The 27,516-nt window shown below is 43.6% G+C and overlaps 1 protein-coding gene across 2 annotated transcripts; it reads right to left on the bottom strand.

Annotated features, from left to right (window-relative positions):
- Positions 1-788: 788 nt before the first annotated feature.
- On the bottom strand, positions 789-22,805 carry E2F6 (E2F transcription factor 6). Of its 2 annotated transcripts, XM_070512601.1 has the most exons (8): positions 22,182-22,546; positions 18,409-18,501; positions 14,220-14,274; positions 11,853-12,069; positions 10,058-10,213; positions 8,593-8,707; positions 3,233-3,371; positions 789-2,776 (listed from the first exon to the last, which is right to left on the bottom strand). In XM_070512601.1, exons 3-8 carry the CDS (start codon positions 14,224-14,226, stop codon positions 2,727-2,729), a joined length of 684 nt encoding a protein of 227 aa, XP_070368702.1. In that variant the 5' UTR covers positions 14,227-14,274; positions 18,409-18,501; positions 22,182-22,546; the 3' UTR covers positions 789-2,726. The 2 variants fall into 2 exon arrangements, with proteins under 2 accessions (XP_070368702.1, XP_014720063.1); XM_014864577.3 differs by lacking the exon at positions 18,409-18,501 and having other exon boundaries at positions 22,182-22,805.
- Positions 22,806-27,516: the final 4,711 nt, after the last annotated feature.

Genomic DNA, 27,516 nt, shown 5'->3' with positions numbered 1-27,516 from the left:
ACAAAGGTGTCCATCTTTTGCGGAGGTGAGGGGCAGTTAGGCAGATGTGCTCTAACTGAACAAAATGCAAAATTGGAACAGAGTAGTAATTTTTTCCAGTGCAAATTCAGTTTGTCTGTTGATTTGTCTTTTTGAAAAGTAAAGGTTTTTGCTTTTAAATTCTTGGGAATTGGGCTGAATGTAGTCAGGTCTCTTTTCTTAACCAGCAAGAAGGTATTGAACACTAGACAGATATGGGAAATATGAACACATTGGGTATGGTCCCTGCACGCGGAGACTATGTAAGACCAGTTGGGAAAACCTAGCAGCGCTTTAAGAGGATAAACGAGGGCTATCAAACGTTCTGTATGACTGCAGGCACGACAGCAGTCAAGTGGAAGGAGGGGTTTAAGCCAGGTCCACAACTGAGATGTAGTTCTGAAAACAGACGAGGATCGCCTGCAGGCAGGATGAGAGCAAAGGCAGAGAGACGGGAAAGGGTAATGTGCGACTGAGGCACAGCAACTAGACCAACCTGATTTGCATTGAGGGTTTGCAAGGCAAGTAACCAGACAGGGTCAGGGCTGGCCTGGAGGCCTCACACAGTGAGAGTGTGGACTTCAGCCTGAAGCAAATAAGGAAACACTCAAGGTTTCTGAACAGGGGTAAGTGACATGAAAGCAAGCTGTAGCGTACACAGAGAGAGATGGGCGGTGACGTTGAGGATGGAGTGAGAGGAGCAGCCTGGAAGCTAGTTCTGAGGACCTTACTTTAGCAGATGTAAAAAGAAGACACCAAACACCTGAAGATGGAGTGATGAGAAACACTCATTTATACAGCACGTCTACAGTTTACAAAGGACTTTTGCTTCCATGATCTCTTCTTATCCTCAGAACATTCTGTAAAGGAGAACACTGATCACATTTCACAGTTTGAACTGCTCCCAGCACCGACGAGCTCACCTCTGGCGACGCTTCCTTGGTTAGTTTTGGGGCACTACCTTTAGTTATTTTTTTCCCCTCTTCTCATTATTCTTTCTCAGGAAAGGCTTTTTCTTCCGTATTTCCCCTCAAATACAGATGTTCACGGGCCTCTCCTCTTCTCCCGCTATATCCTCTCAGATGACTTCACCTACTCTCACGGTTTTAGACCTCACATATAAACTGCCGTCTGCCAAATCCTTACGCAGAGCTCAGTTCTTCCCGCGGAGCACCTGAGCTAGCTATACACACTCCTGCCTGAACTCGCACGTTCAGCAAGCATGTCCGACACGAGGAGCACAAAGAGCAGTCCCAGGCCTCGAGAAAGCAGCCAGCGGGCACTGAGGGAGGGGTCTGGTCTCAGCGAGGGACAGGACTGGCAAAGCCACTGGAGCTCATAGGTACGTGAATCCTAAACAGTTATTTTTCACTATTTTGATTTTTGATTTCTATGTTAAATCTTTCTATACATAGCCTTAATTTCAAGTTGCTTTCAAGTATTCCTTTGAAAGCAACAGGTTGAAAACATAAATTTGAATGATGCTCACAAGACCCTGTATGGCAGACAAGCCAAGTATTATTGGTCTAATTTCACAATTCACTCACTCACTTACTCACTGCTTTGTTCAAACATTTATGGAGCACTTTTTATGTGCCAGGCAAGCGGTGGGTATGACAATGATTCAGACGAAGTCCCTCAAGGAGCTCACAGTCTAATGGTAAACCACTGAGTCAGCGGAGGCACAGAGTGGTAAGTGACTTACCCAATGAGGTAGAAATAGCTAGGTACTTGGAAACGTGGGGCTAGAGCTGGACAGAGGGCAGGGCAGAACTAACTCATCATAAGTAAACCCCTTTGATTAAGGAGCAAGGTTGCATACATACACAAACACATTACAAAATCTGATTGCAAAAAGGTTAAAATAGTTTCCAATTTTCACCATGATTGAATTCATGTCTTGCAATGAATTAAGCCATTACCTGATGGCATTTCTACACTTGCGCCTAAAGCTTGGGGCATGCCACCAGTCTGCTCAGACACGACGACTCTGCAGGGAGCTTGAGGTCCAATTTTAGCACAGGGAACCATATCGAAGGACTGCAATTAAAGCCACGACCTTTAAATGTAGAGCACATTTACACTTCTACATGTAGAAGCTCGGAAGAAACTCTGCTCTAACCCTCATTCAGAGGATTCTAATAAGTTATAGATACCACAGAAATTACAGAATTTGTTCCTTTCCATATATACATTATTTGGGCTGTACAAGGTGAAAAGTTTCACTTAGACATATTTCATAAGTAATCCAAACATTATACAGATATATACAAAGACACCTCATTTAGATGCGTGTGTACACCCATCCAACGTACACCAGCTAATCGCAACGTGAACTTGTGTAAGGCAATTTCTTTTGTGATGCTGACACATGATCCTTGAGGAAAGGGCAGAGTCCATGAAGAACTGTCCACTTCAGGCCTGACCATCTGTTTCAGTGATACTCTTTGTGATGAACTTATTTCACTAGGCAAGATGTCTATCTCACTGACAAAAGCAGTGAATAATCATAAAAAGAGGTGTTTCTGAATGCGGAAACCATAATTATCCAGTAATCGAAGTGGTGAACTACTCAGACACAGCTGGCCGTGCCGCTGCTAACTGAGGAGAAAACTTCACGATGATTATTGCTGAGAATCAAACTTGACGCATAATTCACCCACACAGGACGTTCCAAAGGAAACTCAACACACGAGTTCTCCACGCCATCAGTTGCTCACTTCAAGCAGTTCTTCACTTTGCTGTGGAGGATTTTCTTCTGAAAAACAACAAACATCACAGACATTCTCCTAAGTGAGGGTCTGAAAGACAGACAGGTAATGGAACATACAATTCAAGAGCTTAACAAAATCCCTGAAGATCCCTGGTCAAGAGCCATATTCTTATGTTAAAGGCACATGTTTTCAGTCTCGAGAGAATAACCTGGAATCACAGGCGTTCCTGAGAGCTCCTGTCAGAGAAGGCGGCAGGCAGCAGCACCAGGGCACCACACATCTCGAGTTTTCCACTGGTATCAAAACCACAGGCAATTTATACAATGGTTAGAAACAGTCTAAACTGTAGTAAGAATTACCTTGTACTTTTTAACTCCTGTTTTTGTGGCTAGGAAGAGTAATCATATCTTTAAGGCTATAATGTGCATTTATAAAACTATATACATATTTAAAATCACCAGAATCTTAAATTTTTATAATCACAAAATGGGTACGTTTACCTTTATCAGGGCGTTCTGCGTGTTTGCTCTTAGATGAAGAGGCCCCCACACCTTTATTACTGGAGTGGCCCTGCTCCACTTCACATAAGTACACATCGATGGGGCCTTTGGTGCTCCGTATGTGTACTGTGATGGAGTCCTAGCAAAACACAATAAAACATCAAGAGGAATGAGACAATTCACTAATTTCTTTTCCCCACTCACTAGACTACAGAAGTTTCAATGCACATTTCTGAACATTTAAATTCAGGTAGTTTCCTTTCTATCACCTAACCTGAGAAAATCACATACTTGGGTTCAGTTGCATTAACTGGCCGAATCATGTAGTTAAAACAGCAGCCTGAGCACACAGTGGTGGGTTCACAGCCATAATCTGAACACTTCAGGACTCACGTGCCCGTCCTTCTCTACTCAAGGACTCCTTCATGGAGTCTGTACTTGAGAGTCAAATCAGTGTTTTGACGACAAAAGAATCTAAAACCCCCTGTAGCCTCAAATGATAAGGGTGTGTTTGGAGTTCAGCCACTGATGAGGTACTGAGCTAACTCAAAGGACCATCCTTCCATCCACTTGAAAAAGAAAGATGAGATCAAGATGAAATATTGCTCATGTAATTTAAAATATTAAAATCCATAAGATATCTGGAAATTGGGTGCTTCTCCTGAGAATTAGGCTAAATTCCTAAGGAGCAGGTCCAGTTATAAAGGATTCCTCTGTGTTTTGACTGGGAGTGGGCTCAGCTGAAACATCCTGGCAGTTCTCTTCCCTTACACGCACTTGGGCCTGGGCTAAGTTCCAGAGACAGCATGGCTCCCATCTCACTGGGATCCCATGAGAGGCGCTCAGGGAGACAAGGCATATCAGAGGGTCTCAAAAACGCAGGTGTCATCCTTTCTACAGCTTCCTGGTACCAGACAGGCAGGCTGGAGAACATCTATGCTCAGCTTCTAGACTGCCAGGTCAGGGCTGGTGTGAATGGTACGCCTCGTACAACTCAACAGATCAAAGAAACTCCTGTCGCTCAGACCTGGCAGCCAGCTGAAGACCTCATATTCCATGAAATCAGGGGCTGGGAAATGTCTTCCGTAAAGGGTGAGATGGCAAATATTTTGGGCTTTGTGGGCCATACCTTCCCTTCACAACTACAGAACTCTGCCATTAGAGAGCAAAAGCAGCCAGAGACAACATCCAAACAAATGGGCATGTGGCTGTGTCCCAATAATATTATTCACAAAAACTAGCAGGCTGGATTTGACCCGAAGGCCAGTCCACCTGCCCAGCACTAGATCCCCAGATCACCGTGGACCCTGACCACAGCGGAGTCAGATGCTCTCATCCATCGCTCCCTTACCTTCCCTATTGCTGGGAATGGCTGCCCAGAGGTCCATGTGCATCAGCTTTTAAATGGGCCTTTAAGAAATGTCATGGGCATGATCAAAAGGCTCAGCAAGATTTAGCAATTACAGTCTGAAGCAGCTCATAGCAGAGGAACAAAACCCAAAAACCTACCAGTCACTGCAGAATGGACTATCATGCCCCAAGGTAAGGAAGTCTGAAAGATTAGTGGTTACGTTTTTTTTTTAAGTTTCAATATCTGTGAAATGACTCATATTGAATATAAATGTTACTTAGGAGACTTGGATGTATCTAAATCCAAATAAAACAACCAGGAAACATCATCGAGAAGTCACAATTTGAATGTGACTGGAGGAAAAGAAAGCTGTTCCTTACTCGATGGATAACCTGCCGTCAAGTGACAACATGGGCTCTAATCTGAACAACAGCCAGATGATACAGGAGGCGGGGGGTGAGGATACTCTTCCTTCGAGGGAGGTGAAGCCCTACAGCAGCGGTGAGGACATCCCTGTGGGCACCGATGGTCTATCATGCGGTCAGAATTGACGCTCTGCCCCAAGAAGGGCCACACTCCTTGGTTCTGATTCCATCCTTACCAAGCAACCTTCTGAGCACAATTATCTTTCAATAGAAACTTTCCTACAAGGGAAAGAGTGTGCTAAGCAGCTGGCAGCTGGTAATATTTTCACTCACACAGCAATTTTACTCTTCATCTTGAATGTGTAACTTAGTGTTGTAGCTCATTCCTTAGTCTTTTATGAGTTTGGTTAGTCAGCCTAGAGCCCTGGCTGACACCAGGTCTGCCTTTTGGAACTTCAAGACTGAGCCAATTCTTGGTAATTCCTCTAAGAGGCGTTATAGGACAATGGTTTAGAACAAACTGAAGCCAACTATCTGGGTTTGAGTTCTGTCACTTACTGTCTGATTGCGAGAAAGTTAGTTAATCTTTCTGTGCTTCAGGTTCCTCATCTTTGAGAAGATAACAATCATGACTACTTCATTTTTTGTGTTATTCAAAACAAGTTAAAATGCGTAAAGTGTCCAGAGCAGTCTCAGGTACGCAGCTAACAGCACAGAATGGTTATAAAGCTTGTGTCACTGCAATACGGCAGAGCCTAAGCAGTTGGCCCACCTTTCTCTTTAAATCTTAAAAACGCAGGGCCACCCAGACTTACAAAGAAACAAAGAGAGAAAGCTCAGATAAAATTAGAAATGAAAGAGGAGAAATTAACAACAGACACCACAGAAACACAACGGATTATGAGAGAATACCATGAAAAACTATATGTCAACAAAATGGATAATATACAAGAAATGGACTCTTACAACCTCCCAAAACTGAAATCAAGAAGAAGTGGACAATCTGAACAGACCAGTCACAAGGAAAGAGATTGAAACAGCAATCAAAAGCATCCCAAAGAATAAAAGCCCAGGACCAGATGGCTTCCCTGGGGAATTCTACCAAACTTTCAGAGAGGATTTAATACCTATCATTCTCAAGCTATTCCAAAAAATTAGGTGAGATGGAACACTTCCTAACACATTCTATGAGGCCAACATCACTCTGATACCGAACCCTGACAAGGACGCCAAGAAAAAGGAGAACTAGAGACCAATATCGCTGATGAACACAGATGCAAAAATCCTCAACAAAATTTTGGCAACTCGAATTCAGCAATTCATCAAAAAGATCATACATCATGATCAAGTGGGATTTATTCCTGGGACACAGGGATGGTTCAACACCCCCAAATCAATCAATGTCATACAGCACATTAACAAAATGAGGAGTAAAAACCACACGATCATCTCAATAGATGCAGAGAAAGCATTTGACGAGATCCAACAGCCATTTACGATAAAAACTCTCAAGAAAATGGGGATAGAAGAAAATTAACTCAACATAATAAAGGCCACATATGACAAATCCACAGCCAACATCATACTCAATGGGCAAAAACGGAATGCCACCCCCCTGAGAAGAGGAAGAAGACAAGGATGCCCACTCTCACCACTCTTATTCAACATAGTACTGGAGGTTTCGGCCAGAGCACTTCGGCAAGAGAAAGGAATAAAAGGAATCCAAATAGGAGTGAAGAAGTGAAACTCTCGCTGTTTGCAGATGATATGATCTTATATATAGAAAATGCCGAAGAATCCATTGGAAAACTAATAGAAATAATTAACAACTACAGTAAAGTTGCAGGGTACAAAATCAACTTACAAAAATCAGTTGCTTTTCTATACTCCAATAACGAACTTACAGAAAGAGAACTCAAGAATACAATTCCATTTACAATCACAACTAAAATAACCTACCTAGGAATAAATTTAACCAAGGAGGTGAAGGACACATACAATGAAAACTGTAAGACATTCCTGAAAGAAACTGATAATGACATAAAGAGATGGAAAGACATTCTATGCACATGGATTGGAAGAATAAACATAGTTAAAGGGCCCATACTACCTAAAGCAATCTACAGATTCAATGCAATCCCAATCAGAATCCCAATGACATTCTTCATGGAAATAGAACAAAGAATCCTAAAATTCATATGGGGCAACCAAAGACCGTGAATTGCAAAAGCAATACTGAGAAGAAAAAAAAAGCAAAGCTGGAGGTATCACAATCCCTGACTTCAAAATGTATTACAAAGCCAGTGATCAAAACAGCAGGTACTGGTACAAAAACAGGCACACAGATCAATGAAACAGAACTGAAAGCCCAGAAATAAAAGCGCAAATCTACGGACAGCTAATCTTCGACAAAGGTGCCAAGAACATACAACGGAGAAAAGACAGTCTCTTTGATAAATGGTGTTGGGAAAACTGGACAGCCACATGCAAAAGAATGAAGGTAGACCATTATCTCATGCCATAGACAAAAATGAACTCAAAATGGATCAAAGACTTGACGATACGTCCTGAAACCATAAAACTCCTGGAAGATAATATAGGTAGTACACTCTCTGACATCGAACTAAAAAGGATCTTGTCGAATACCATGTCTTCTCAGACAAGGGAAACAAAAGAAAAAATAAACAAGTGGGACTTCATCAGACTAAAGCGCTTCTGCAAGGCAAAAGCCACTACAATCAAAACAAAGAGACAACCCACCAATTGAGAGAAAATATCTGCAAATCATTTATCTGACAAGGGGTTAATCTCCATAATATATAAGGAATCCACACAACTGAACAATAAAAAACAAACAACCCGATGAAAAAATGGGCAGAAGATATGAACAGACATTTTTCCAAAGAAGATATACAGATGGCCAACAGACACATGAAAAGATGTTCAACATCACTAATCATCAGGGAAATGCAAATCAAAACTACATAAACTACACGTGTTAAAATGTCTATAATCACTAAGACTAAAAATAACAAATGTTGGAGAGGGTGTGGAGAGAAGGGAATCCTCATACACTGCTGGTGGGAATGCAAACTGGTGCAGCCACTATGGAAGAGTATGGAGATTCCTCAAAAAACTAAAAACAGAACGACCATATGACACAGATATCCCCCTACTGGGTATCTACCCAAACAATTTGAAATCAACAATGCAAAGTAACATATGTACCCCTCTGTTCACTACAGCACTATTCACAATAGCCAAGACATGGAAACAATTCAAGTGCCTATCGACTGACGACTGGATAAAGGTGTGGTATATATACACACAATGGAATATACTCAGCCATAAAAAAAGACAAAATCATCCCATTTGCAACAACATGGAAGGACCTGGAGGGATTATGCAAAGCGAAATAAGCCAGACTGAGAAAGACAAATACCAGATGATTTCACTCATACGTGGAACGTGAACAAACCCACAAAGAAAACAGTTCAGTGGTTACCAGGGGAAGGGGATAGGGGGTGGAGAGGGTGTGAAGGGGAGCACTTATGTGGTGACACACAAGAAACAATGTACAACTGAAATCTCACATTGATGTAAACTATTATAAACTCAAAAAAAAAAAATGCAGGGCTACCTACTTCTCTGGGAGCTGGAACATCCAATCTGGTTTCTGCGGGAGCTTTAACTGCAATAACGATTTGTTCATGGAAGGCTTGGATGCTATGAATATCTTGATATGTCACATACGCAAGTGTGAAAATCAGTCAAGGATCTCTAAGCAGAACACTACTTATTGGGGAGGTAACTTCTCTCTCATGATACATGAATGCAAGTGTCAGCTTTGAGTATCTTTAAGTTTTTATGGGATATAAACTCAATTAAGGAAAGCAGTCTGTAAGAAAAATTTTCTTACATAATTCTTAGTATTACATCAACAATTCTTAAGATTTTATAGAGTTTTATAATATATATAACTCAAAGAGTTGCTTTAAACTGTACTATTGTGATTATGATGACAATTTCTGGAGAAAAATACTAAAGTCTGAATCTGTAACACAAACACAACTCATGAGAGTATTCAAATCCCCACTCCCCGGCCCCCATTCTCTATTCATTGCTAGATCTTACAAACTTTGGGAAAAAATATTCAGAGTTTGGGTGAGAATCCCCTAAAACACAAGGTGGGAAAAATCTATAAAAAGTAGAAACAACTTAAAAAATAAGTTTTTCAGGACTATCATGTACTCTTGGGATTTCCCTCATCCAAAATTATTTTCCAACTCACTATCTATTTTTCATCTTGTTTTACTGTTGCCTGAAATTTTACCAATTATGTGACTTATTGGGTTTCCCCAGCCTCCTTTTTTTAATCCACAGACCTTCTGACTGAGTGTAGTAATGTCAGCACTTTTTTCCCTTCTAGTAACTGGACTGTGGAAACAGGGGTTTTGACTGATGTAAAGTTGAAATAAATTTGAAGCATCGAATAGCTCAGAACCACTGACACCTCAAAAAGGTGCAACAAGGGGTACAGAGAAGCAGAAAGGTCCAGAAGACCCAGGAGAAGATCAGCAGAAGTACCAAGGATGAGGCCCCCACTCTGGTCCCAGAGACACTGAGCTTACGAGCAGTGCTGACATTCGGCTATGCTAGGCTTTGTGGACTAGAATGCAGTGTTGGTACCATTACAACGGCAATTCACTCTGTTTCAGAAGTAAGATTTAGTTAACAAATTGGGGAAAACATGAATTTCACAAAGGCCAGCAAACATTTTACCATCTTTACAGTATTCAGACTACACAAACAAACAAGAACGCACCACTACTTTAAGTGTAAGTGCAAATGTGAACTTGGTCTGTCACTGCACTGCTCAGGTCATGAGGCAGTGCTTACTCTGCACAGATGTCACACCAAGATGCTGAGGCAAGGACATTACTTGTGTATGTTTGACGCTATACTACTAAGCCTTTACTTTCTTTAGCTTCTAAAGGTCTAATTTTGTATCTTAAATGTACTAGTGAAATCCCCAAACTGATCCGACTACTTAAAGTAACCTGCTTTGGAAGGAGAAATTTTTTTAAAAGGTACAGAGTTAAAGGATATCTTTCATTTTCTTTGTCATCTGTTAACTCAAACAACTGCTGAGCACAATCCTTAATTAACTCATCCAGAGCATCTTCCATTGCTGATAAGTCGGAAAGTTCCTCCTGTAGCTTCTTCTGCTGGGGCACTGCTCCAAAATTGCTAAGATCAGATCCTCTTTAAAAGAAAAGTATTAAAGAAAAAGATCATCATCAAGAGCATCTAGGCTATTACAGAATCACACAAGTTAGGTTACTGGCCTTTCTCCAAACGTTTACATCAGGTGTTTCCCACAATGACAGACAACACCCAGGTACTCCCATTATTCCAGACACCCATTATTCTTCCTCTACATTAACTGGTTTTTGCCCACATTTCTAGTCCCTTACATTGGGACTTTAAAAAATATATCATAACTCTATGGAAATTAATAGCAGTACGAAAAGCTTAATGAAGTTTAATGAGTTGAACTAAGAGTCAATAACACCCAGTTTGAGGCCCAGCTCTACAATTTAACCGCATAACTTTTGACAAGTTATAATCTTTTGGTCCCTTAGTTTTTACGGATGAAAAACAAAATTTGCTAAATGGTAGTTCCTCTGCTAAATTCTGTAAGTGTGTATTCTTCTCTACTGTGCATATTCTATCTAAATATAATGATTATATTCATTCTTCTTAAAAGATATATTTTCTTCAGTTATTACTGCCTACCACAACATGATAGAGCCTAAACAACAATTGATACTCATTTTTTTTCTTCAATCTTTATGGAAAACAAAGAAGGAAAAGGCTGTTACCACTTTATCTTTTGCTTGCTAGTTTTCAAATCTGATTCCAATTAGTGATTTAGAATGCAATCTGACATTAACCCCTAAAGTGTTGCTTACTGTTATATAGTAAACATGGTCAAGTTAGAACTCAATCTGCATTTCCATACTATTGAAAAACTAACCTCCTCTATGACCCCCTTTCCTCTAATAACTAACTTAATTACTTAGTCATTTCATGATCTTTGTTGGGAGATTTTTCCCTTGCCTGAAAGGTGTCTATGTTCTCCCATGCTGGCACTGTTTCCTACTGATCCCAATACACACCTAGTGTGCGCATAACAGCCTTCTTCTTATGAACGTGCCTCTGCGTGTGCCTGTGCACACATCCCCCATACCCACATGGTAGCCTCCTTCCAGGGGATCCTTCCCAACCATGTGTTAACTCTTTAGCAACTGCCTTTTAGACAGCAAGTCTTCTGGCTTTTTTCCCATTCAGGGCAGTTTCCAGGTGTGATCCACAGCCTACCTGCATCACAATCGCATGGGGTCCTTGTTAAGCACGTAGATTCCTGCCTTCCCCAGAACAACCAAATTAGCACCTCTGGGCTCGAGGCCTCTAAGTGTTCCCCACACTATCAAGCAAGAATCACTGTTCTACACCCTTAACTGATTTCCTTCCATATCAATAATCAACTGGAACTCAAGAAATACTTTTTTAAAAATCTCCTATACAATCAGATGTCCCCTTTTTATGATCTTGAGAAGTGAAAAATCTTAAAACTAATCATTATTCCATTTAACTTTTCCATAATACTGGAATGATATTCTATGTCTATGGCTCTTATTTAGTCGTAAGTAGGAAAAAATACGTATGTACTTTGTGGGACAATGTAAGAAAATTTCACAGAATCCTTTTCTAACAAGAAGTCACATCTTACTTTGTTTCAAATGGTGAAAAAACTGCTGATAGCGCATTTGATTTAAGCATGGTATTGTCACTTAACGAGAAGTAAAAGAACGCCATGAAAAGTTGGAAACCAACTCACATCCATCGAATATGGTTCTTGGACTTCTTCTCGACCAGGTCGATGCCGTCTAAGACGTTGGTGATGTCATAGACTCTTCGTTTCCGTACTCCCAGTTTTGTTGCAACCTTGTTTAAGTCAAGAATACCCCCAGGAGCAGATCTCACAAGATCCATAAATTTTCGAGTTAAATAAACCAGTGATACATCAAAACGAGGTCTCTTCACTTTTAGAGCTTCTGGGAAACAAACACATTTGTAAAATTTTAGATAGCATTTCCTTCTCAACTCCATTAAAAAAATCATTTATTTCCTCTTGATCAGTAAGCATAGACATTGACAGAAATTCTACACACTGATCAAATCATAGCTTTTTTGTGTGTGTGAGGAAGATCAGCCCTGAGCTTACATCTGCTGCCGATCCTCCTCTTTTTGCTGAAGAAGAGTGGCCCTGAGCTAACATCCATGCCCATCTTCCTCTACTTTATATGTGGGACGCCTACCATAGCACGGCTTGCCAAGTGGTGCCATGTCTGCACCCAGGATCTGAACCAGTGAACCCTGGGCCGCCAAAGCGTGCTCCACTTCAGTGGCCCAGGGTTTTGCTGGTTCGGATCCTGGGCACGGACACAGCATTGCTCACCAAGCCATGCTGAGGGGGCGTCCCACATGCCACAACTAGAAGGACCCACAACTAAAATACACAACTATGTACTGGGGGGCTTTGGGAAGAAAAAGGAAAAATAAAACCTTAAAAAAAAAAGCACATATTTAATTATACTAAATTACTCACAAGACACAGTCTTACAAGCTCAGGATAAGTATATTCCTACCACGTTAGTTATTTTATAAAGAACAGATATTAATTGAACATCTATAATGTGACAGTTGCTGAAGGGATATAAATGTGATTAAGAAGGTCTTCAAACTGAAGGCATTCCAGAGTCTATGAGGAGTTCTATGACAACCCTGAGACAAGTGCTAAGGGAGGTGTTCAGTCACTCGAGAAGATGAAATAAAACCGTAACTGGAGTGGGAAATCGGGAAGGCCTCCGAATGGGAGCGGAACACAGAAAGATGAAGAGGAAGGTGTCCTCCCACTCTAACGGAGGGCAGGGGTTTAAGCAAGGCAGAGGAAACGTGAAAAGACAAAGCAGCACTCGAGAACGCAGTCTATCTGCGGGATCCACAGCTGATATAGCTTTAGTGATGGGTGTGGGCAGCAGAGCGCTGGAAGAAGACGCTGCAAAGTAGAGCAAGAAACCACCTTCCAGGGTCTTTTAAATTCAACACAAATAAGTAAAAACAAATAAATGAGTCAGAATTTTCTCTATATGTAATAGAGCATCACTGAAGAATTTAAGGTGGAGTGATATCATGATCGCATTTCTATATTAGAAAAACTCCACGGGCAGCAGAAGGAAAGGGGTTCGGGGGTGGAAGAGCCTGGAAACGAACAGCCTACATAGGAGGCTGTCCCCCTGCTTCAGTCTGGGAGAGTGAGAACCGACCCAAGCAACAGCAGTCTAAGTGGCTGGGCCTGTGGGCTCAGGGCAGAGCAGAGTGGGGCAGAATCCTCTCTGCGCAATTGACTTCACCTCAGTTTACTCAGGGTATGAAATACGAGTAACAAGCCACACCTATGCTTTGAAGGGCTGTTGCGATAATCCACACAGAGCTCAACATAGGGCCAGGCATTGTAAAAGCTCAATAAGCTAGACATTACTGGTAGTCGGTGGGGATGGGACACAAGAAGGAAGCACTTCCCAGGTAAAACTGACCAAACCTGAGGACCAGCTATGGGTGAGACTGATCAGGGCAGAAGAGAAATGAAGGGGTGACAGTAAGATTTATACATGGGCATCTATGTACCATCTATCCACTGAGATTAGGACCAAACTAAAGGGGAAGGGCGGGGTGGGGCAATCTATCATAACCATTCCCGGAAGGCCAGGGAACTAGAGCACTGGGATTCCAACTCCTTGACCGACTGAACACCGACCCACGACAGGGGTGGGAGGGAAGAGCAAAGGGAGTGAAAAGAAGCCAGGAGGGCAGGGCTGTTCTCAGCTTGACACCAAACTGCCTTCAGGTCCACTGAGAGCAACAAGCACTGCTCTCAGAGAACTCTGTGAGAACATCCTTCAACACAGACCATTCTATTGTAAAAATGACGTTTCCAAAGCAGTGGAGAATAAACTGGCATTTGTGCACGTCATTCAGCCCACGACCTCAGGAGTTTTTGCTGAAATTCCAAGCTTTACATTTCAGTGTACAAATAAAACATTTTGTGTAAGTTCTTCATCAACTCATGTACATTTAAAATAAATTATTTAAATACATGAAGTTCAAACTACAAAACCTAAAATCTATTCAGGAATCAACTTACTTCTCATGGACACATACTGTACATTATCTTCTAAATTAATCCTTATTTTTGATGGCTGGAAAAAAGAAGATACAGAAATTTAACTTAATAATTTAAAAACAACAATGCAAAAGCACAGCATCTTAATGGATAATATAAAAGATTTTTTACCCGGGGGTAACAATTTGGGTGTGATAAAAGCAGCCCTTCTTCCAAACCATAGCTACTTCGACTATAATCACACCTGACAATGTTCACAGATTTAAGTTTCTAAAACCGCACAGACTTCCAGAGATATGGAAGAAGTGGTCAGAGAGAGAAAGGGGCAGGGGGAGAAAGGAATGGTGAAGGAGGGAGAAAATATGAATGAGAATTTATTACTGAACAGACATTAACTAACTGCATCAGGTACTGAGGCTAAAAAGGAATACAAGGATGATCAGGACACCGTCCCTAACTTGGGAAAGCTCAGCAGAGGTGTAAGATATTTCTAAACTAACAAATGCTCACCTCTTGCTATTTAAGTGTAAGTAGCTTCAAAAAATTTGCTCAGAAACTTTCACAGGCAGCCATGCATTCCCAAAACCTTTAGATAAAGCCACGTAAACAGAAATCCATATTAGCCACATGCTTAGAATGAAGTACAAAACTGGCTGCAGAGTAGAACCAACAGGAGTGCTACAGATGCACCTAGAGAGGGAAATCACAGAAGGTTCACAGGGAAGCGGATCCCCAGCGAAACCTTGAAGGACAAGCCAGATTTTGCCTGAATCTGTGGGAGCTTTGGGAGGGAGGCAGGGAGGGAGAAGACAGGATGCCCGGTGCAGGAAATGCAATGAACAAAGGTATGAAAATATAAATCGGACGGCACCTTTTGAGAACCCACCTGTGTGGCCTGAGTGAAAGTGACAATACTGCAGCTGAAGGGCGGGCTCACACCATGCTCAACACGGAGGGCGTGAAAGTCAGGCGAAGGAGTCTGGACTTTATGTTGTAACCAGTGCAGAATCGCCAGATTTCTGAACAGGAGTATGACATATTCAAGCTCCTGGTTTAGGATATAAGTAAGGTAGCACTGCGGCAAAAAGACTGGGGGCAGGGGGAAGCCTGAAGGCAAGGGGAGAGCTAAGCAGCTCTCTGTTTATCTCAGTGTAATAAATCCTTGGCACAACGATTTCCATAACATCTACAGCAAGATGATAGTATCTATTAGCAGGTCAACTTAGTATGGAATAATACCACTGAAATAGAATTCTGCTCTAAAATTAATTTAGTTGTTAAAATTTAAAGGAAAATGAAGACCTGCTGGGGCGTGCAAAACCAGAGTTGGGAATGCCTGCCTTGGGCGCAAGGACGAAGTCTGGCTAGCTCTCTTACACAGCAGTGACAACGGTGACTTGCAAACATGGCATCCAACAGCGAAGCACTGAAGGGCAGTCCTGTTAAAGTCAAACATCAGACGCCCGGACCAACCGTCATTCTATTTTTACATTTAACCCTCCCGCTAATACAGGACGAGACAGAGTCTAACTACTGTAGCAGGATGCTTATATGAATAAAATCCATCCTCACCACACTGATTTGAAACACACATAAATATCCTAAATTGTTACATATAAAGGTCTGTGTAGGAGTTTTCTATTCTGCCCATGATCTGGTCACTTACGTATCTGTAGCAAACTGCTTTGATTACTATAATGTTAGAATAAACTTTACTATCGTTAGTGCAGTCCTGAGAATGCACGCGGAAAAGGTTAACACAGCAGAGCTCACAGGTGCCTTGTTGCAAAAAGGCTTCAGTTCTTTAAAATTTAGAGTAGCGGGGCCACATCCTACACAGGGTACAGCACGTCATGGTTCCCCTAAAGGCTGCCTTGCTGCCTTCTCTCCTCACACTCCAGAAGGGCACTTTCTATGCTCCATGTGCCCCACCTCGTCTCCTCATCTAGACCGTTGCTATTCATAGGTTGGCACAGGGCTAGCACCTCAATTAGGCATCATAACATGAGAAAGTATGACTTTCTTTCCTCCCCTTCTCTGCTATAAATGCAGTTGCACTACATATTGACTACATAGAGATTTGTGGGAAAACAGACTCCAAAAGGACCCATCCATTTCTTTTCCTTTGAATATGAAAACACTAACTTTTTCCCTCAAAGGAATCACACAGCACCACGGCCTCTGAGCACAGACATCTCGATATGCATAAATCTTACAGGTCTCACAATTCCAGAGATTTCCAAAGTGCCCAGAGCAATGACACATTCAACTCCTTTATATTAAAAATAGTTCTTGGCTTAACACTGGGTTCAGGACTACCAAATCTGTGACTTCTTAGATGCCGGGAGATCCTAACCATGGTGTAACATGGTCTAGTGATATAACTTTATTGCCCATTTTCCAAGCTATTGTGAAAATTAAATGAGAAGTTTTATAAATTGCAAAATCCTTGCAAGCACAAGAGACTATTATTAGTCTTTTCTTTTGTGAACCAGAACAGCGCCTGGCACATTCAGGCACTTGCTTAATATTTGTTAAACAATGAATGGAGACTGAAATAGTACCTTGTCATAGATGACTTCAACTGATAAATTACTCAGAACTATGAAACAATGAGTATTTACAGACGCAAGGACACAGGGTGAAGGCTCCCTCTTGGGCACATCATTAATAAGAATCTCTGAAAGAAGAGAAGCCTCACTTTCTGTTTTAAAATACAACACTCGTCATGTGGAAAGACTCAGCCTGCCAATCCCAGCAAGCCTTGCCAGTTACTCTAACTTTGGTGAACTGCACTCAACAGATAGGCCAGGAGCTTTTCTGGGAGCAGTATGGGGACTAGATAGGATTTCTCCTTTTGAAGTGGCTTTAAAATCAGAAAAATGAGAATAAATGTTTCCTCACACAAAAGTTAGTGAGCTATTCAAAAAAAAAAAAAAAGGCCCCAAGTCATTCAGGCCCCTCAGGTCCCAGCAGTGCCCCTTGCCCCTGGAGGGACACTGATGAGGCTCCACATGCATGTATGGGCCCTGGTACAGAGGAGGAAAGGAGACAGGAGATGGAGCAGAGGGGCTCCCATCAGGCTGAGGAACAACTGAGGCCCCTCAACAGGAGACTGACTACATGAGCTCCTTTCAGGGTCACTTACTGTCTTTTCATTTTTAATCTCAGCCTTCAGAAAAGGTGCAGAAATAGTACTAAGAATTGCCATACACCCTTCACCCAAATGCCCCAAATGTTAATGTTTTACATTTGCTTTATCATTTTTTTCTCTAGACAAACAAATGCATTTTTTCCCTGAATCATTTGAGGTAAACTGCAGACTCCCAGATATTGAGTGTGTATTTCAAGGACGTTCTCTTATACAACCACAGTATAATGACCAAAAAGTCTGTTCACGACCAAGTGGTCTTGAAGAAGACTGTAGGCAGAAATCTGGATTTTGAGGACTGCCAGTGGGGGTTCAAAAGGAGAGGAGGAACGTGTTGCTAGAAATTGAAGGACGGGCAATCCCTGTCACGCTAAGACGGAGCGCTCAGCAACACTGCCAGCTGCGGCTCTGCGGAAAGTAGAAGGTGTCAATCACCTTGGTGGGCTAATGAAGGAGATTTCCACGCAAACTGTTGATGGTGGCACCTGGTTGTTTCTTGCAGCTCATAGCAAAATGGGAAAGAAACTGAGCAGAGGACTTAATGGCTTTAAAAATTCTCAGCCTCTTTAGAAACTAAAAATTAAGAAATGGCCTCTGAGAAAGACCAAATCAAAGGCACCACGAGAAGAACACAATCTAAAGATGAAGGTGAGGGTGTGACTGCACAACTTTTGGTTAAGGCCATCAAAGATGATACTATTCCGTCACACAAAAGGCCCTAGAAAGAGATTAAGGATGAGCCTCACAGATTCTCTCACTCTAATGATAGGGCCTCTAGGAAGCTTCTGGGCACTGTGCCTCAGCCATCCCAGCAGGAGCCGAAGGTAGAGAAGGGTTTATCTTGAATAAATCCATGGGCAGGACTCTTGTCTACTGACTGAACTACAACAAGATTCACAGGAGATCCACACAGTTTTTGAGAGACTTATACCAGCAAAAACACTGCCAGCTTGGACTAAAAGGGACAGACAGTTCAAACTGAAAAGAGGCCACCGGACACCCAAAATTCTACTGACAAGAAGCAGGCTGAAAAAACACTCAGCTACAACTAGGTATTACCTTTCATGAAAAAGATAGGAAGACTCAGACAGTGGAACCAAGAGCCCAGAAGTAGAGCTGAGAGCATGGAGAATTATTCCCAGGCTTCGAGACCTAATAAAGAAATTTCCAACATTTACCAGGCTGCATTTCAGAAGTGGACCAGTTACTCCTCGGTGACTCCCATTCTCCTTTATGCGCAGGAATGTCCAGAGCAGTTGTCCTATGTGTGTGCCACTGTGCATGCTGTAAGCTGGGTGTGTGGCGGTCAGATAACTTGCCTTTCACTTTCACAGTTCTAAAGATCTGCAGGAACTGTACTTGAGGAGCTCTACTACACCTGAGGAGTCTGGACTCTTCTTTTATTCCATGAGTACAAAATCTGTTATTTTGAGGCTCGAGTTGTCTCAGATTAGCCGAGAGGAGCCTTGTCAAAGTGGTTCCTAAGCAGAACACTTATTTTTGACCTTTTCAGCATCTTTAGGATGGCAGTTCCCAGAGGAACACTCCCTCAAATTTCTATGGAACTAACCTGCCCAGGTGCCAGCAGGACACTGTTGCCCTCACTGTGGGGGGCACTGTCAAAGTTTCTATTCTTTTAAGGCAGTCTCACTGGGAGGTTTCTCTCAGATCATTTCCCCAAGGGGATGCCAAGGGAGAGCCTAGTAGTCCTCAAACCTCAAGACTGGACTACCTAAGAAACTTTCCCTTTCAATCCTCCAACTGTTTCTGTCCCTCACTTGTTCAGGTTTACTACCTAGCCTGTTTGAGCTTGGCTGGGAAATTAATGGAGAAGGCAGAGGCCTCCAAACTGAAAATCACAATGGATGATCTCAGTGCACACGGCTCTCCAGGAACCGGCAGCTCCTGATGGGCAAATCAGCACATTCCAAGTTATTTTACTCCTGCTCCAACTCCCACATCTGAAGACCTACCCTTTAAATTTGAGATCTCAAAGGAGAAAGAAAAGAACAAAAGGTGAGCTTTAGGGACTAAAATCTTTAGTATTGACTCTAAATTGGTTAAAAATCTATACAGAAGCTTCTTTGTACTGACTGCCTGTTTAGGGGAGTAATTCCCTTTAAGAACTCTTTGGAAATATACCTTTCTCCACGGTGATTGCATTCTCCTCACTCACTCAAATTTTCTTTATTTTTCAATATGCAGACTAAGTTCCATCTCCAACCAATACTATTTTCTCCCTTCTCAGAATTCCAGTTTTCAAGCCATCTACCCAGAGAACATCACTCAGCCAGATACATAACCAATCTCTGCATAGCAACAACAAGTTTACTAAAAACCTCCAGTCACTAGCCAACTAAAAAACTCTGAGATAGGTGTTCAAATCACCACTCTACAGGAAGGAAAAGAAACACTCACACATTCAAACATTTACAGAGTACCTATTTCATTCATTCAATAACTATTAACCAAATCTTTTTGTGAGAGGCACCAAATGTGTTGGGGATGTAACAATGAAATGAACAGTGGCTGCACTCAGGGACCTAACAACCACACATTGCAAAGAGGGGGTGAGTAAGCACAGGGTGCTTTGGGAGCACAAAAGCAGTGCCTAACCCAGTCTTGAGAGGCCAGAAGGCTCCAGACAAGTGACCTATAAATCTAGACCTGAAGAACCATAGGAGGTAACAAGAAAAGGTGTGCTTAAAAAAAGAAGGCTCTTTTGGCAGGCGGAGCATGGATATGTCAGGGTACAAAAGAATACAGAAATACAGAAAATTCAGCAACAATAAGCAGTTCAAGAAAGACAAAACCAGGGGCTAGATTATATTAATAAGTTTCTACTCTATCCTGAGAGCACTGGGAACCATGATAGATTCTTGAAGCCAAATGACATGATCAGAAACATGCTTTAAAAAGACCATTATGGTTAGTTACTATGTGGAGAATATACAGAAAAGTCAGGGGCAAGATTGGATGCAGGAAAACTGTTTAGGAAGACACTGCAACAATCCAAAAGGCAGATGACGTTTAGAAGCGGCAAGTCTTGGTGATTAATTTTAATTAGATTGGGAAAAGGGAGGGGGTCAGTTTGAAAAAAGGAAAATGCAGGATGAGGCTTTGGATACTAGCTTGGGCAATATGGTGGGTGTGGTATCATTTACTAAGAAAGGTAATAGCGAAGTTGTTGCTTGCTTAGGCAAGAAGGAAATGAATTCAATTTTGGATATATGAGTTTGAAATCTAAGTAGAGATGTCTAGTAGACAGTTGGAAAGCTCTGAGCTGGATTTATAGATCTGGGAGTTATTATGACGTGGTGACTGAAACTATCACAGTGCATAAGAATATCAAAGAGTTCAAGGGATGTGCATATCTACTGATATTAAATGCAAAATTAAGTATTTTTCCATCGTGAGAATTCAGGGCTTTTATCAAATTCTCAAAGATTAAGAACAGCAATATATGTAAAGGTAAGAGAAGTCATGAGAGTGGTAAATGACACCCCACATGAAGAGTGTGTAGAGAAGGAAGAAGAGAATCCTGAATAACACCAACATGTACGGAATAGGAGGAGGAGTTTGCAAAGGAGCACAGGAGAGGCCAGACCAGTAGATGGAGCATCAAGAGTATGTGGGTCAAACGAGCCAATGACAAGTCTCCAACAAGAGTGAGGAATCAACTGTGTCAAAACTATACAGAGGAGTGAAACATCTGATAAAATCAACCACATTCTGGTGACCTTGGTTAGAACACACAGAGCTGTGCTGAGGGCAGAGGTCCCCTGGCAGCGGGTCGAGGTGCTAAGGAGAGGTGAGCAAGTGCAGTTTTCTCAGTGTGGCTGTGAATGGGTGGAGACAGGGATACAGTAGATGGAAGGGCATTTGGAATTAAGGGAGGGACCTTTTAAGATGGGGACGGATTTAGGATGCAGTTTAAGAAGTTAAGAATTTATCATTTGGAGCCCCACATTTTGAGGTTAAATCCAAGCTTTTCTATGTACCATCCAACCACGGGCAAGCCACTTAACATTTCCAAGTCTATTTTGGCAACTGTCAAACAAGAATAATAATCTCTTAGGACTGCAGCTGAGGAGTTAAATTAGATCACGCTCATAAACTATTTTGGGGCACTGAGTTCCCATGAGGACTGGGCATACTGACTTCGGTAAACGCTGTTACTAGCTATGGGAAGAAACCAGCAAAGAACTTGAAAATATGGGAAGAAATGGAAAATAATGGCTTCATCCAGAGCCCTAAGAACCATGGAGAATATGGTGCATCTGTCTAGAGCAAGAATAGGGGAAATGAACCTTTTGCAGGAAGGGAGCCTAATCTCCCTTCCATTTTCTCTGTCAGACAGGACTGAAGACAATCTGCTGAACCGGGAGCTGTGGGGCGGGAAACGGGAGGTGTGGACAAGGTTTTAAATGGCTGCAGTCAAGCAGGAGAATGGGAGAGGAGGCTGAAGACAAGAACAAACGAGAGCTTGCAGAGATAGGCTGAGAAGCCCGGGAAGTCGGAAAACATGCTTTTCTACGCAAAGTTGGGCAATTTGCTCCAACAGTGCTCGCTGGCCCGAGAGAAAAGCCAAGGGGGCAGACGGCACCTCTGCGAGCAGGTGTGGAAAGGAGAGGGCGAGAGTCGAGCGCACGGCCGGTGGGGTTCCCAGCGCAGGACAGGCAGCGCGGGAGCCGGCGGCGGCGGGGCAGCCACGGCCCGGTCAGGCCCGGGGGTCACGACCCGGACGACGTCAGCGCAGCCGCCCCGCGGAGAGGCGGCGGCGGCTGGGCTGAGACCCAACCCGCGCCGCGCCGGCCGTGCCCGGGGCTTACCAGCAGGCCCTCCACGTTGATGGGGTCGCGGCAGCGGCGGCGCACCGTCTCCTCCGCCGGGTCCACGAGCAGGCTGGGCAGCTTCCGCGCCGGCCGCTGCTGACTCATGCTGCCCAGCCGGCCGGCCGGCCCTCGCACCCTGCGAGCTCTCCCGCCTTCTCCCGCTCGGGGCGGGCGCCGCCCCCAACACGCCGGGTCCCGGGGGCCAAGCACGAACGGGGCCCGCGGCCTGCTCGGAGGCGCCGCCTGGCCAGGCCGGCCCGCGGACGAAAGCGCCACCGCCCCACGACCCCGGGCGCTACAGCGCGGGCGGGAGAAAAGCAGGGTGACCCGGGACTCTCAGGACGCCAGGCCCGCCATCTTCCGCATGCGCAGTGCGCCGCCCCCACTGCGCATGCCTGCTGCGGCCGGGCCGCTCCCACGCACAGTGCTCTCCCAGCGGCCGGAGCCCGGGAAACCCCGGTCGGCGGAATCCACGGAGAGGATGGCGAAGGAGAAGGAAGACGTGGAGCAGGAATCCCCGAGGAAGGGAACGGGGCGGGAGAAAAGAGGCAGCCGGGAAAACGCGACTGTCGCCTCGGAATTCTGGACACGAACGACACTAATAAATGAAAGTTCTGAGTGCGCAGGAATGTTAATTTATTCTCGAACTCCCTCCGCTCATCTCAGGCACCTGCCCCGTGCCGATGCTTAGTGAATGTCTGTAACCAAACCGTCGTGGAATTTTCTTACATGCTCCTTTCTTTTTCTTCCTTCGTTTCTTTCATTTGATGAATGAATTATTGATTACCTGCCGTGTCAGATATTGTGGCGGGCACAGGAGATATTCATTTGAATTTGGCACAGGTTCCATCTCAAATTCCAGTGGAGGAGGCAGGTAAATACAACATTTTAAGTTGGAGCCCGAAGGTGTGTTTTCAAATCCTTGCTCCCTCTACTTATAAGTTACAAAACCTTGAGCAAGTTAGTTAATCACTCTGTGCCTCAGTTTCCTCATCTGTTAGATGGGAATAATGACAGTACTTATCTCATTAGGCTGTTGTGAAAATTCATTGAATTAATGAATATAGATACTTAGAACAGGGACCAGCCCATGTTTGGAATAAAAATACAATATGGTGTGGTAAGGACAGGATTGAGGGCAGCAACTGAGTGGGGTAGTTAGACCGCGGGCTTCCACCCAGCCTGAGGTGGGCCAGGGAAGGCTTCCAGAGGAAGTCGGCTCCCCATTAGACAACATATAAACTTCTCGAGGTCAGAGCCTCTCCCTGATCTGTGTGTCTCCAGCATCTAGCACAGTGCCTGGGGAATAGTGAGCACTCAGTAAATGTTTGTAAATGAATGACTTGAAATAAAGGATAACCTAGGGGAAGTCTCCAGAAGACTGGATTTTGTTGCAGAATAGAGAATTTCCCAAAGCAGTTAAAAGACATCTTTACCACCCAGAGTCCCTGAGATGACAAGGTCTGGAGACCAGAAATGGCTGTTTTCAATAAATAAGACATAATCCAGCATTTGCTATACATTTGGCATCCTGCTAAATGTTCTGCATACATTTACTAGTGTAAATCTTGTATCAAAACTGAAAGGTGTTTTTCTGCCCAATTTATAGATCAGGAAAATGAAGATTAGCAAGATTACAAAAATTACCCGAGGTCCTGGGTAGGCAGCAGTAGAGGCAGGATTTGACTCCACAGCCATTTAATTTGGTATCCCGATCCTTGAGAAGATGCTTGAAGGGTGGCTAGGGTTTCCACAGCCAGAGATGGGGTAGAGTGAGTGAAGGTGGGCTGCAGGTCAGAATGGGGATGGCAGGCATTCCAGGCTGAAGGCAGAGCGTGCACCAGCTTTGGAGAGTCAGGGCGATGACACAGCCCTCCAGTCTCGTATAGTACCTGTGACTTGCCTTTACCCTGAGATGTAATCATTCACACATTTTTGGAGCGTGTGCCTGGCAGTAGAGTAAATGGTGAGGGGAAAACTAAATCCAACGGGAACCTTACCTTGTGCTTCATCAGCCCCCAGCCGGGTGGAGACACACACCAGAGCGTGTGAGCACTAAGTTAGAATGTGTATAACAGGCTATGGGAGCGCGGAGGAGGAAGGAAAAAATAACTGAGTTTGGTATAAATCACAGGTGCTTTTTCACATATCTCCCTGTGAGGTAGATATTTCTAGAATACAGATGAGGATACAGAGGGTCAGAGAGGCTTAAGGCCACATGGAGAACCAAACATAGGACTTCAGCCACCAAATCATGTGCTTTGCCCACCACGCCCTACAGTGGTGCAGACACAGTTTCCAGCACAGAAATTCTAGTATTTTCCATTTCCAGTCCTATTTTTGTGTGTGCTTCCTGTGCAAAATGGTGCTAGGACAGAATGGGGTATGAGTCTTGGGACTTTAAAATTAGGGCTGAACTATAGGCCAAGTGCACAGGTGTACCTGAGGAATGCTGAAAGGCCTTACCAGTCAAAGGATATTTTACCTTCCTCCTATGGTAAAATTTCCTCCCCAGAAGTCTGTGAGGCAATGGCCGCGTCCAATAGGACTTTCTGTGATAATGGGAATGTTCTGTGCTGTCCAATATGGTAGCCACTAGCCACACGTGGCTGTTGAGCACTTGACATGTGGGTAGTGTGCCTGAGGAACTGAATTTTAATTTAATTTAATTTTAATATTAATTTAAATAGCCGTGTAACTAGCGACCACATTGGATAGTGCAGGTTACGAAACTAAAATTGTGGGTATCATCTGGTCCAGGGCCACTCCAGGTGTGGTCTGTGGACCTCAGCATCACCGTCATCTGGGAGCTTGTTAGGTACGTAAAATTTTCTGGCCCCACCTCAGACCTGTAGAGTCAGAACTCCGAGGATTTGGGTGTACTCACAAGGCACTGGTCTAATGCAACCCCTTCTTTTCTAGATGAGGAAACTGAGTCTCACCCCAACTCCCCCACCAAGTGCCTGATACTCCAGCTAAACTGAAGCCAAGGTAACTTTTCTAATGCAGTTTTTTAGGGTTGAGGACTTAGAACAACCCAATGGGCACCACGGTAAGCTAATATTTGCTAGATGTTCCAGCTTTCTACATATGACTCTCCCTCCAGCATGGCCATTCTTAGATCTTAAACAATAGGAGGAACGATCAAACTGGAGGCCAGGAGAGTGGTGACGAGGCTGTCCTAATCACTGAAAGGGCAGCAGATGATGGCCTGAACTGTGCCGCTGTGGTGAAAACAGAGAGCAAAGGACAGATTCAAGAGATACGAGACAGGGGCAGAAGGAACAGGGCTTGAGGGTTGATTTGGTTTCAGGGAAGGCTTGCAATGAAGATGGCAATTTGGGTCCAGGAACTCAAAGTCCAGGAACAGAAAAGATTTTCACAGAGTGTAAGACTGGAGTAGGGCAAGGCCAGGAGGTGGAACTGGAGAACCGCCGACTGAAAGGATGGGCAGAGGCTGTCATAATTGTTTATAATGAGCACGATTTGTTTCTGTTTTTAAACTAAATGACGACAAAGGGAATTAAGAGAGAGTAGCCAGGGAAATAGAAGGTAAATCTGGACTCTGAGTGCCTTAGTGGTTAAAAGAAAGAAAATATTCTCTGGCCCTTTTCTTCCTTCCTTTTCCTCCTTCCTTCCTTCCCTTCTTTCCCTTTCTCTCTCCTTCTTTTTTCCTTCCTTCCTTTTTTTTTTTTTTTAAGATGGCGGAGACAAGCTTTTACATGTTGATGAACAGGAGCTAGTAGAAAGGGAAAAGTTGAAGATGCAGTAGAGAAAAGGATAACCCTGAGAATGCTGATGGGGATGAGATTCAGAGCCCAGACAGAAGGAAATGGGAGACAAGAGGAGGAGGACACCTCTACAGTGACAGGACAGTGTAAGGACAGAGGCAGGCCAGCTTGTAAAGTGTTTTTGGCAGGAAGTTGAGGAGTTCATGCTCTGCGAAGCCAAGGTCATCTGCCGAGAGTGAGAGGCGGTGATAGAATTGGGGATTTGGGAGACACAGAAGGCACTCAGTAAGTATTTACAGAAAGACAGATGGATGGATGGGGAACAAGAGAGAAGACTGACTTGGAAAACATAATGAGATTGCAAGGTCACGCTGGAGATTACCTCTGTGGTCTATGGCTAGCTATCTCACGGTGTCTCCAACATACATTTCGTCCTATGAGAGCTGGAGGAAGGAGAGGCGTGGTAAAAAATGGCAGAGGAGAAACGGTGGCCACAAGGACTGTTCCCGTTAGTTTTCTGTATGTAGTAGCCTGGATCATAGAACCTTAAGAGCATGAAGAGGTCTTGGGGATGATTTAGGAAAATCCTTTGATCTTTACAGGGGAGGGAACCAAGAACAGAAAAGTTAAGTGACTTGCCTAAAATAAGAAAGATGGTCTCTAGCAGAGCTGCAACTCAAACACTGGTATTCTACTTTCCAGATCAGTACACATTTTAGGAAGGTGAGATGAGGTGCCAGGATAAACACTTGGCAGGAGAGGAGGGTCAAAGAGATGGAGGATGCTGAAAGAGGAGAGGTGGCATGGAAGAAGCAGCAGACAAACCTGTGCTGGAGTGAGTCCTGCATCAACCCTTACTAGCCCTCGCCGGCAGTATCCTAAGCTTTAGGACCCCCAGTTTCTATATTTGTAAACTGAGGGTAAACGTACCTGCAATTCTGTTATATTAGAGACAATGGACGTCAAGTCCCTGGTGCACAATCCATCTCCAATGATAACACGAACTTCACGACTTCACAGGGGCTGTTTCTAATCAGGTCTCAAAGCTCCCTACTCTTACAGTGACTAAAAATGGTTCTAAAATGAAACAGAGTGGTGCAGTTCATTCTTTGTTCTGAGGTTTTGTTCAGAACTTGACGAGCTTTACAGAGAGCTCTCAAGAAGATGCTAGCCCACGAAAGTTTTCATTGGTCCAGGCACAGGGATTCAGTCTCTCCACTTAGCAACAGTATTCACCGCCTGCTTTAGAAAGGAAACAAAAAAGTAAGCCTCACGTCAAATACACCCACAAGGGCAAATCCCCATGAAAGCCTGTCAAAAAAGAGCTGCGGGAGAGATGGGCTGTGGCTGCACACCCCAGTGAACTCCAATGAGAAAGCCACAAAGGAAGGGGCGCTGGGCACCGAGGCTTATCAGCTCTCTCTCCAGAAGGGGTTTCCAGCCGTTCCCTCCTCCTGATCCCACTGCCCCACCACTGTGCTCCTCGCCATTGTCCCTGGACTTTTCTAACTGCTTCCTAATTCATTTCCCTGTCTCTCGTCTCTCCACCTACAAGAGACCCTACACTATCACTGTCAAATCAAACAACTGCATTTTTTGGG

This window comes from Equus asinus, chromosome 6, assembly GCF_041296235.1.
Source record: "Equus asinus isolate D_3611 breed Donkey chromosome 6, EquAss-T2T_v2, whole genome shotgun sequence".
NCBI classification, from domain to species: Eukaryota; Metazoa; Chordata; class Mammalia; order Perissodactyla; family Equidae; genus Equus; species Equus asinus.
This window is presented reverse-complemented; position numbering and strand designations above follow the sequence as displayed.